This window comes from Ranitomeya variabilis, chromosome 5 (assembly GCF_051348905.1).
Source record: "Ranitomeya variabilis isolate aRanVar5 chromosome 5, aRanVar5.hap1, whole genome shotgun sequence".
In the NCBI taxonomy this organism is placed as follows: Eukaryota; Metazoa; Chordata; class Amphibia; order Anura; family Dendrobatidae; genus Ranitomeya; species Ranitomeya variabilis.
The window spans coordinates 182908207-182920998 of NC_135236.1; the positions used below are offsets into that span (position 1 = coordinate 182908207).

A 12792-nucleotide genomic window follows, 5' to 3' on the forward strand; every position below is an offset into this window, starting at 1 on the left:
TCTAATAAAATTTATATGTATTTTCTCTAAACACTCCTGTTTTCCTCCAGTTTTGATCTATGGATAGATGTAGATAGATATATGGATAGATATATCTATGTATCTATCCATATATCTATCTAACTATCCATATATCTACAGTATCTACATCTATCCATAGATATACTGTATCTATAGATATATGAATAGATATATCTATCTCATTTCTTCTATCTATCTATCTATCTATCTATCACATTCCTTCTATCTATCTACAGATAGATAGAAGGAATGAGATAGATAGATATTTTTCTGACCATAAGACGCACTTTTTTTCCTCCAAATTTGGGAGGAAAGTGTGGGTGCGTCTTATGGTAGGGATGTAGCATGTGGGGAGGGGGGCAGCAGCGAGTGGGATCGCAATGATATCCCACTTCAGGCGGCAGAAAAATGTCCCCATTGCCGGGAATCAGCTGCTGGGGAAACCAAGTGGTCCCGATGATTAAGTGCAGTGAATATTCATTAGCTACTCCCCGCCCACCTATCAGCTGAGCCGTGAGCCGGGAGCAGCAAATGAATACTGCACTTAAGCAGCGACACACATGGATTCCTCAGTGCTGATACCTGCAGCAGCTGGGGAGATCCATGTGTCTGGGGGAGGAGGAGGCAGCAGCAGGGTCTGGGGGAGAGGAGATCGCTGGTACCTTCCAGGGCTGGAGCTGAGTGCTGTGCAGTGTGCAGGAGGACCTGTGATGATGTCAGAAGTGGGCGGGCTGGAGCATCACATGGCAGCACAGAGCCCTCCCTCTTCTTGACACCATCACAGGTCCTTCAGACTCCAACACTAGAATCTGCTGGCTTCCATTACCTGTGCTGTGGAAAGGCAATAAGAGGGAGGGCTCTGTGTGTGCAGTCATGGGATGCTTTCACCTCACCACAGGCTGGCTGGCTGCCACAATTAAGAGGTTAGTCTTTCCAAAACACAATAAAGCACTCTGCCACTCCTTTAGTGAACTATAACTCCCAGCATGTCATATGATCTGCAGGACATGCTGGGAGTTATAGTTCTCCCATGGGATTTTAAAGCAGCACTCCAGTGTTATTTTGCAGTGCTGGAGTGGTGCTTTCAATATAAGCCCTGTGCCCCCATTCTTATACTCACCCTCCAGCATCTTCATATAGTACTTCACAGACACCGCACTGGTCCTGCAGCTTCAAACATAATAACATACTATTATATATAATAACACCACATATTATAGTATGTTATTCAATATTTTACCACATTTTTTTGCTTAAAATTTTTTTTCCCTATTTTCCACCTCTAAAACCTGGGTGCGCCTTATAGTCCGGTGCGTCTTATAGTCCGAAAAATACGGTAGATAGATCTACATTAATGAACATGTTTAATTTAAAAAAAAAATGGAAAAAAAAATGGCGTGGGCTCCCGCACAATTTTCTGCGCCAGAGGGGGAAAACCGTCAGCCAGGGGCCAATATTTGTAGCATGGGAAGGGGGTAATACCCATGGCCCCTTCCCAGGCTATGAATATCAGCCCGCAGCTGTCTGCGTAGCCTTTACTGGCTATTAAAATATGGGGATACCCAAAATAATGATGTTAGGTCCCCCTATATTTTATAGCCTAGAGAGGGGCCATGGATATTTTCCCCGCGGCTACAAATACCAGCCCCCAGCTGCCCCAGAAATGGCGCATGTGTAAGAAGTGCCAATTCCAGCACTTAGCCCTTCTCTTCCCACTCCCCTGTAGCGGTGGGATATGGGGTAATAAGGGGTTAATGTCACCTTGCTATTGTAAGGTGACATTAAGCCCGGTTAATAATGAAGAGTTGTCAATAAGACACCTACCCATTAGTAATCCTATAGTGGTTAAAAAAAATAAAGACACAGCCAAAAAAAAGTATTTTAATATTCTTAATTTCACCATACTTACCATACTCGATCGCCTACAAAAAATTAAAAATAATAAACCAACTGTATACTCACTTTCTGCCGTAGTCCAATTAATAACGAGCGTCTCACGATGATCTTCTCTATAGAACCGTGACATCGGGTGATGTCACTGCTCTATAGGCCTCCAGTGTGTTACATCCACCGCTACGCTCCAGCGTCGCCGTTCTCACTGCTCCAGCGCTGCGCTCCTGCGTCCTCACTCCACCGCTGCTACGTCCCGGTCTGCACGCTCCTCTGCAGGTGTTCTTTCTCTGCGCAGGCGCTCTAACTTCCCTCTAGGACGCAGACCCAGCGTCTCTGCCGCCTCCTCCTGAAGTCACATGTTCTTTCCATCCAATCCCGTTCCTGCTCCTCCTATAAAAGGTAGTTCTTCCTGCTTCCTGGTGCCTGATTGTTTTAGCACGTTTGCTATTACGTTTGGCCCTTCGTATTCCCTGCTCAAGTGCCTGCACTCTGTGCCTTACCGTGCTACCTTCCGGTTCTCTCTGGTTCACTCCGTTTCCTCCTTGTTGTTACCTGCAGTCCCTGTTCTTCTTTTCCTGTAGGTTACCTATGGTCTTTGTTTTGTTTTCCTTCCCTCAGCTCCGCTCCGTTCCTGCCTCCCGGCCCTCCAGGCTCTCTAGCTGCTTCCCGCATTCTTCCCCGGTATCCTGCCTTCGTTTATCTCTCTTCCTGGAGCCGTCCCTACTGGTATCTCACCGTGGGTAAGTGACCTCTGGGCTTGCTCCTTGCGGTCCCTGTATAGGGGTCGTTATCTCCTAGGTCGCTCGCCCAGGGGTAGGGCTCCCCACGGTCCAGAGGGTCCACTCTTGTCTCTCCTAGTTCGCTATAGTACAATCAGGCCATGGACCCCGCGGGTACCCCTTTCTCGGCCCAGAAAGAGCTAGCCCATTTGCGTGAAAACCAACGGTGCATAATGGCTTTTATGAAGTCTATGGAGTCCCGCCTTACCTCGATACAGACTTCAGACCCAGTTAATGCCGCCCAGTTAGTTAGTCTCCAACAAGAACTTGCCCAGCAACGTGATACCCAATCCCGCATGCTGAGTTATATGGCCTCTATTGATGACCGTTTGTTTAATCTCCAGTCTGCCCCAGCTGTGGTCGCACAAGCCTCTTCCCTTGACTCCAGTCCTCCGTCTACGGTTCACCCTCCCCCTCGTTTGGGTAAACCTCCCAGGTACTCTGGCGATCCAAAACTTTGTAGGGGGTTTTTGAATCAATGCCGCCTCCACTTTGAGCTTCTCCCACTTCAGTATCCATCAGATCGGGCGAGAGTGGCGTTCATAGTGTCTCATCTTGAGGGAGAGGCATTAGCTTGGGTGAACCCCTTATGGGAGCGTGACGATCCCGTTGTCAGCCACCTGGAGGACTTTCTTGAGACCTTTCGGAAAGTTTTCGATGAGCCCGGACGTTTAGCCTCTACGACCGAGTCTCTCTTTAATCTGCGTCAGGGTTCCTCTTCCGTTGGACAATATGCCATCCGCTTTCGTACTTTGGCCTCGGAGTTAGGGTGGAACAATGAGGCTCTAGTGGGTGCTTTCTGGCGAGGCCTGTCCAGCCGTATTAAAGACGAGCTCGCCGGTCGTGACACTCCAACTACTCTGGAGGACCTTATCTCTCTCGCCACTCGGATCGACCTCCGCTTCCAGGAGCGTTCGCGGGAGTCTGCTCGAGAAAGGAGATCTATGCCTGTCTCCGCTACCTTCCGTCAGTCTAGTATTTCTCGTGCTCCCGTTTCTGTTCCCTCTACTGTTCCAAACTCTGAACCTATGCAAGTGGATCGAGTTAAAATGGCTGAACAACGCCGCAAAGAGAGGCGCACCCAGGGCCTCTGCTTCTATTGTGGTAGTGCAACCCATTTACTCCGCAGTTGCCCTGACAGACCGGAAAACTCTTCCGCCTAGGACAGGTAAGAGAGGCCTCCCTAGGTGCCCGCGTTTCCTCTCAACCTTTGACTCTTTCCATTCTTTTTTTCTCTAACCAGCATCAATCTTCCGAGGTGGCGTATGTGGATTCTGGAGCGGCAGGCAATTTTATCAGTCTTGAGGCGGTTCGGAGGCTTCGCGTACCAGTAATCTCTTTGGACACTCCCCGTCTAATCGCCTCTGTGGATGGAAGACCTTTACAAGATGCAATTTCCCTCGTCACTGAAGAGGTGGAGATACAAATTGGGGCCCTTCATCGCGAGAAGATCGCTTTTTATGTTCTGCCTAACCTTTCCTACGCCTTCCTGCTGGGTCTCCCTTGGCTTCGACTACATGAGCCCACACTGAATTGGCGCACTGGAGACGTACTTCGGTGGGGCCCTTCGTGCCATGATCGCTGCCTTCGGTCTGTATGTCCGGTTTCTCGTACCCAGCCTGCTGAAGTTCCTGACGGATTACCTTCTCCTTACTGGTCTTACGCTGACGTCTTCAACAAGCGAGAGGCTGAGAATCTTCCTCCCCATCGTTCTTACGATTGTCCTGTGGAGCTTCTTCCCGGCCGTTCTCCACCTAGGGGAAGGATTTACCCGCTTTCTGCAGCTGAGACCAAATCTATGTCTGAGTACATACAAGAGAACCTAGCTAAAGGATTCATCCGGAAATCCTCCTCCCCTGCTGGAGCAGGGTTCTTCTTTGTGAAGAAGAAGGACGGTTCCTTAAGACCTTGTATAGACTATCGGGGTTTGAACAGCATCACGATTAAGAATCGGTATCCTCTGCCCCTTATACCAGAGCTCTTCGATCGCCTCCGTGGTGCTCGTATTTTTACTAAGTTGGATTTACGAGGCGCTTACAATTTGGTCCGGATCCGCTCTGGCGATGAGTGGAAAACAGCTTTTAACACCCGGGATGGACACTACGAGTATTTAGTAATGCCTTTCGGTCTCTGCAACGCTCCTGCGGTTTTCCAAGAGTTCGTCAACGATGTGTTCCGGGATCTTCTGTACTCTTGTGTTTTGGTTTATTTGGATGATATCCTTATTTTTTCTTCTGATCTTCCGTCACATCGCAGGAGTGTTCGCGAGGTCTTGCAACGCCTAAGAGAAAACCACTTGTATGCCAAGATAGAGAAGTGCTTGTTTGAGCAAACCTCACTACCCTTCCTTGGGTACATTGTCTCCGACTCCGGCCTTAAGATGGACCCTGAGAAGGTGAATGCCATTATTAACTGGCCACGGCCCTGCGGAGTGAAAGCCATTCAACGCTTCATCGGATTCGCCAATTACTACAGGCAATTCATCCCACATTTCTCCTCCATGATTCGTCCTCTCTCTTCTCTCACTCGCAAAGGTTCCTGCTCCAAGGATTGGTCTCCTGAGGCCGAGAAGTCCTTTGTTCTTCTCAAGAGATCTTTTTCTTCTGCCCCAGTCTTGCATCACCCGGAGGTGAACAAGCCTTTTATTCTGGAAGTTGACGCCTCCTCTACCGGAGCTGGAGCTGTGCTCTCACAAAAGACTCCTGAGGGTCTAACGGCACCGTGCGGCTTCTTCTCAAAAGCCTTTTCACCCTCTGAACGAAATTACACAATTGGACATCGAGAATTGCTGGCCATCAAATTGGCTCTAGGCGAGTGGAGATATCTACTGGAGGGGTCGGTGCACCCGTTTGTAATCTTCTCCGATCACAAGAATCTTACTTACCTACAGACTGCACAAAGATTGAATCCACGTCAAGCTAGATGGTCCTTGTTCTTTGCTCGCTTTGAGTTCGAACTTCGTTTTCGGCCCGGCAACAAAAACATAAGAGCTGACGCCCTGTCCAGGTCCTTCCAATCGTCTGATACCGTGGAGGAGCCTGCTTACATCATTGACCCTACCAAGATGGTCACCGTAGCCCCTTTACGGATGTTCCAACCTCCACCGGGTAAAACTCTTGTCTTGGATGAAGACACTAAGAGGGTCTTATCTTGGGGCCATTCTTCCAAATTGGCTGGTCATGCCGGTATTAGAAAGACTTTTCTTCTCATTTCACGTTACTATTGGTGGCCTACTTTACGTCAAGACGTAAAGGACTTCGTAGCCTCTTGTCCTTCTTGTGCCAGAAACAAGGTACCCAGGCGACTACCGCATGGAAATCTCCTTCCTCTTCCTGTTCCGTCCGCACCTTGGCAACACATCGCAATGGACTTCATCACCGATCTACCTTGCTCTTCCGCCTGCACGGTCATCCTCGTCGTTGTGGACAGATTCTCTAAGATGGCTCACTTCATTCCATTATCCGGTTTACCTTCAGCTCCTGAGTTGGCTAACATTTTTATTCTTAACATCTTCAAATTCCATGGTCTTCCTCAGCACATCGTGTCAGACAGAGGGGTTCAATTTACTTCCCGCTTTTGGAGAGCTTTGTGCAAGCTTTTAAAGGTGAATCTAGACTTCTCTTCCTCGTACCACCCTCAAACTAACGGTCAAGCAGAACGTACCAACCAAACCTTGGCTGCTTATCTTCGGCATTTTTCTAATGCTCACCATAATGACTGGGTCGAACTACTTCCTTGGGCGGAGTTTGCCTATAACAACCATTCCAGCGAGTCCTCCGCAAAGTCTCCATTTTTTGTTGTTTTTGGACGGCATCCGAGTGTTCCCCTACCGGTTTCTCCTGCCTCTGGTGTTCCAGCTGCTGACTCTACGGCTCTCAACTTTTCTTCCATCTGGAGCGAGGTCAAAGGGACCTTAAATCTAGCTTCTTCTAGAATGAAGAGACAAGCAGACAAGAGGCGTTTGGATTCTCCTCCTTTCTCTCCTGGTGACAAAGTTTGGCTTTCTTCAAAATTCATCAGACTCAAGATTCCTTCCTACAAGCTTGGTCCACGGTTCATCGGTCCTTTTGAGATTCTACGTCGAGTCAACGAAGTCGCCTACAAGCTGAAATTGCCTGCTTCGCTCCGTATACCCAATACGTTTCATGTCTCTCTTCTCAAACCAGCCATCTTTAACCGTTTCCATTCTCCCTCTTGTTCCTCTTCTCAACCAGCCAGCACGGACAACATTTTTGAGGTTAAGGACATTTTGGCTGTTAAAAAGGTTCGGGGAAAAGAGTTTTTTCTGGTGGACTGGAAGGGTTTTGGTCCGGAGGAGAGGTCCTGGGAGCCCTTGGAGAACATTGATGCTCCTCGTATTCTTAATAAGTTTTTTGCTACTCTTCGTAAAGGGGGGTATAAGAAAGGGGGTACTGTTACATCCACCGCTACGCTCCAGCGTCGCCGTTCTCACCGCTCCAGCGCTGCGCTCCTGCGTCCTCACTCCACCGCTGCTACGTCCCGGTCTGCACGCTCCTCTGCAGGTGTTCTTTCTCTGCGCAGGCGCTCTAACTTCCCTCTAGGACGCAGACCCAGCGTCTCTGCCGCCTCCTCCTGAAGTCACATGTTCTTTCCATCCAATCCCGTTCCTGCTCCTCCTATAAAAGGTAGTTCTTCCTGCTTCCTGGTGCCTGATTGTTTTAGCACGTTTGCTATTACGTTTGGCCCTTCGTATTCCCTGCTCAAGTGCCTGCACTCTGTGCCTTACCGTGCTACCTTCCGGTTCTCTCTGGTTCACTCCGTTTCCTCCTTGTTGTTACCTGCAGTCCCTGATCTTCTTTTCCTGTAGGTTACCTATGGTCTTTGTTTTGTTTTCCTTCCCTCAGCTCCGCTCCGTTCCTGCCTCCCGGCCCTCCAGGCTCTCTAGCTGCTTCCCGCATTCTTCCCCGGTATCCTGCCTTCGTTTATCTCTCTTCCTGGAGCCGTCCCTACTGGTATCTCACCGTGGGTAAGTGACCTCTGGGCTTGCTCCTTGCGGTCCCTGTATAGGGGTCGTTATCTCCTAGGTCGCTCGCCCAGGGGTAGGGCTCCCCACGGTCCAGAGGGTCCACTCTTGTCTCTCCTAGTTCGCTATACAGTGACACACTGACAGGAGACAATGGCTCCTGCAGTGCATCACTGAAGAGGTTACCTGAGTTCATTGGTCTCACTTTATGGCAAAGCTGCATGGAAATTTTCCCACACAGCAGTGCCACAAGTGAGAGTAGGAACTATTTCTCACAGCGGAAGAGGGATACAGTGTGGAAGGATACCTTCCGTCATTGTATCCAGGGGCCCCTGGAGAGCGGTTGCATCAGCTGATGTGGCTGCTCTCCACGGGAGATCCTCGTGGGACACTCGTATTAATTGGATATCTGCGGACACAGGGAGTATATTGTTTGTTTATTATTTTAATATTTTTTACAGGTGAGCAATGGATTCAGGGATCAAGGTGATGGTAAGTATGTACTCTATTTTTTATTTACTGTATGTGTTGTTTATATGTACTGTATATCTATATGTATGTGTTGTATGTACTGTTGTATGTAGTATGTTGTATGTACTGTATGTCATATGTTGTATGTACTGTTGTATGTTCTGTATGTCACATGTTGTATGTTCTGTTGTATGTTGCATGTACTGTATGTCATATGTTGCATGTACTGTATGTCGTATGTTGTATGTACTGTTGTATGTTGTATGTACTGCATGTCACATGTTGTATGTTGTATGTACTGTTGTATGTTGTATGTACTGTATGTCATATGCTGTATGTACTGTTATGTTGTATGTAGTGTTGTATGTAGTATGTTGTATGTACTGTATGCCATATTTTGTATGTTGTATGTACTGTTGTATGTACACTATGTCATATGTTGTATGTTGTATGAACTGTATGTCATATGTTGTATATTGTATGTACTGTTGTATGTCATATGTTGTATGTACTGTATGTTGTATGTTGTATGTTGTATATACTGTTGTATGTTGTATGTACTGTTGTATGTCATACGTTGTATGTACTGTACTGTATGTCATATGTTGTATGTACTGTTGTATGTTGTATGTACTGTATGTCATATGTTGTATGAACTGTTGTATGTTGTATGTACTGTATGTCATATGGTGTATGTTGTATGTACTGTTGTATGTTTTATGTACTGTTGTATGTCATATGTTGTATGTACTGTATGTCATATGTTGCATGTTGTATGTACTGTTATATGTTGTATGTACTGTATGTCATATGTTGGATGCACTGTTGTATGTTGTATGTACTGTTGTATGTCATATGTTGTATGTACTGTATGTGATATGTTGTATGTTGTATGTACTGTTGTATGTACTGTATGTCATATGTTGTATGTACTGTTGTATGTTGTATGTACTGTTGTATGTCATATGTTGTATGTACTGTATGTCATATGTTGTATGTACTGTATGTTGTATGTAATGTTGTATGTTGTATGTATGTTATATTTTGCATGTCCTGTTGTATGTACAGTATGTACTGTATGTTGCATATACTGTATGTTGCATGTTGTATGCACTGTATGTTGTATGTATGTGTTATGGTTCTTTTTTACATTCAACACATTAGCCGGATGATGGGACTACTACTGTCCCATCATTGGGCTGTGTCTGCTACAGTGACAGTGATTGACACAATCACTGTCACTGTAGCAGGCACAGCCCAATGGGACTTGTCCCATCGGACGATGCCTGCACACACACACAATCACACACACACACATACACACACCCGGACAGCGCCGCACACACCCAGACAGCCCCACACATACACGGACAGCGTGGCACACCACGGGACAGCCCACAGACTCCCCAGACAGGCCGCAGATGCCCCGGAAGACCCACGGACAGCCCGCAGACCCTGCCCGCACACACATGCACACAGTCACCGCCCACACTCCGCCCACACACTCCCTCCTCCCGATCTGCAGCATTTCCCCCCGCAGCTAAACCGCAGATCTTTTTTACATCTGCGCTTTTGCTGCAGATGTGCCTGACTCAATGCAACTATATGGGTGCAGAAACACTGCAGATCCGCACAAAGAATTGATATGCTGCGGAAAAAACAACGCTGTGTTCCTGCATGTTTTTTTCCGCAGCATGTGCACATCGGACTTGGTTTTCCATAGGTTAACATGCTACTGTTAAAAACGCTGCAGATCCGCGGGAAAATCGGCAACGTGTGCACATAGCCTAATTTTAAGGTTAATGCTTTTTGTTAAATAAGTTTTATAAAAATAGCAAAAAAGAATTACTACATGGGCAATTACATAAACTTTTCAATTCTGTTAGGATCATGGATAAAATATATCATTTAATTATTTATACCTGAGAAGAACCATAGTAATTACATCAGATTTGCTAACTATCATTATATTCTTAAAAGGGTTGTTCCATGAATAAACTATATTTTAATAAATAGATCTTGGAATAATAATAAGCTCCACAGTTGGATATGTTAAAAACATTCCTGTGCTGAGATAACATTATAAATGTTCCCCTCATATATAATGGTATTTGCTTTGTCAGACCCTGCCATGCTGCTCCAGATCACAGCTACTGTCCAGGAGGGGAGCATAAGTTAATTATGATAAGTGAGTATACAGACAAAACAGCAGGAGCTTGCAGTTGCTGCTTTCTGAGGTAACACAGGAGCAAGTGTTTCTGTCACGTCTCCAGCCCTTTGAGCTCATCATAAAACACTGCGCTTACATGTCATTAACTTAATTCATAATGAGTTCAGGGGGCTGGAGACATGGCAGAAACACTTACTCCTGTGCTACCTCAGAAAGCAGCAGCAAGCCCCTGCTATTTCATCTGTATAATCACTTATCATAAGTGACTGATGTTCCCCTCTGGCCAGGAGCTATGGTATGTGCCAACCTTGAACTGGAGCATCTCTACATGGTTGAATACATTACACAGCACACAGCAGGGGCACAATTTTAAGATTATCTCAGCACTAGAACATTTTTTAACACATCTAGTTGTGGAACTTATTATTCCAAGATTTGTTAATTAAAATGTACTTTGTGCACAACCCCTTTAACACTGAATTCATATATCCATATTTCACATTCTGCATAGACCACAATGCCTGGACTGATCTTGAGTCTCCTGACCCAAACATATAGCCCAAATAAGCTGCTAGACTGGGTCAAAAGAACCATAATCAGTCTTGGCATTGCAGTCCATACAATGACCATATACAAATTTAGTTTACTTGATGTAAAGTCCTCACAAAACAACATGGCCTTCTAGCGTGACCTTATCTTCAACAGGAGGAAATTGGAGCAATTCATCTGTAGTACTGTATAACCTTGCCAGGAAATGAACTTCATTTATCATTATAATGTAGTTGAGAGCTGAGATACTGTATTGTGCTTTGGCTTCTTATGAGCTACTTACTACTGACCTTGAAGCTCGGAAAACCTGCTGGTGTGGAACATTGCATGTCAGCACTGCCCAGCTTCTTAAATACATCAGTCCTATCAATTTGAAAACATTGAAAGCAGGAAGACAAGGAGAAAAAAAAGCTCCCATCCTGGAAAATGATAAGGATCATAAGTACGTTTGCCATTAGAAAACTTCTACTATTACAAATAGACACACAAACATATTACTTTTCCCATGCTTCCCAGTAGTCTTTTCTCTAAATCCATATTATTCATGTATTTGTGTATACATGCAGCTGCTTTGAGTCCTGTGCAGTGTTGTTTTCATCAGAGGCCCCCTGTCAGGGTATTCTTCAATTGAGAACTAAATTGCTATACCAATTGGGTCACCCAGCAAGTCATCAACTCTCAGCAGTGAGATCTGTGAATGTAATGTGGCAGCATGGTGGGTCAGTGGTTAGCACCAAGGAAAACATCTGGAATTAGTTTGTATGTTCTCCCCGTGTTTGTGTAGGTTTCCTCAGGGTTCTCCGGTTTCCTGCCACACTCCAAAGACGTACTGATAGGGAATTTAGATTGTAACCCCAATGGGGACCGTGATAATAATGCCTGTCAGTGCTATGGAATATGATAGCGCTATATGAGCATAGCATAATAATAATAATCACCATAATTCAGAGTTACCTATATAGTTTGTGCACCTGTTGAGTATTTGCAACACGTTTTGCTGCACAAAAACGAGTGTTGGTAGGAAAAACACTGCATAAAATGTGCATGTTTTTAATGCATTTTTACAAGTGTTTTTGATACTTTTTACATGTGTTTTTGATGTAATTTTACTTCTTTTTTGATTTCTCACTTACAAAACAAAACTTCAAAAATTTAAATTTCCCAGTCACTAAAGGATTAAAAATACATTAAAACTATTGCTTACTGGCAAACTGTTTAGAGTGCCTGATTATCTGCATGTCAAGACAGTATAACACAAGTAAATCATAATGACAATTGGCAAGTGTCTTGGGCCTTAAATGGGGGCGTATATAGAGTAGACTTAATGCCCAGGGCAGCAAAAACAGTAAGTACTGCCTTAGGCATTTGTCATACATTTTATACTGTATATGTATCGTAAGCTGAAGTAGGCACTTGGAGGGGTACATGGAAGACACTTTGAAAAGTGGGGATTATGAATGCATATGAATGGTATTTTAGGCATTTTAAATGATGATGTTCGTCCTTCATAGTCGAAGATGACCATGACTTCAGGGTTAGAAGAGAATTAGTAGTTATGGGTCAAGAGGTGGCTGATGAGTCCAATCCGGGCCCTGAAGGTTCGCCCACATACTTGACATAATGAAGCAGATGTAGTCAGTACACCAGATTCTACTTGTGCCTTGCGGACAGCACACTTTCTTTTTGCGTCAAAGATTTTCCTATCTTCAGCTGCACATGCTCCTGAGGTGATCCTGCCCCGCCAACCTGGATGATCCATTAATTGGTGTTGACTTCCAGGTTTTTGAGAGACACCTTAAGGCAGTCTTTATAGCGCTTCTTCTGCCCCCAACTGCTTGCTTTCCTTGGCACAGTTCTCCATACAGCAGTTGTTTCGGTAGTCGGCTGTCAGGCATTCTGACCACATGTCCAGCCCACCTGGCTTG

General features: G+C 45.5%; 1 protein-coding gene across 1 annotated transcript in view; it reads right to left on the bottom strand.

The window, feature by feature from the left end:
* TMC3 (transmembrane channel like 3) overlaps nucleotides 1-12792 on the bottom strand; it is a 187880-nt gene that overhangs the window by 27689 nt on the left and 147399 nt on the right. The window contains exon 16 of the mRNA XM_077262725.1: nucleotides 11158-11286. Coding sequence (XP_077118840.1) covers nucleotides 11158-11286 — 129 coding nt within the window. The remainder of the gene's footprint in view (nucleotides 1-11157; nucleotides 11287-12792) is intronic.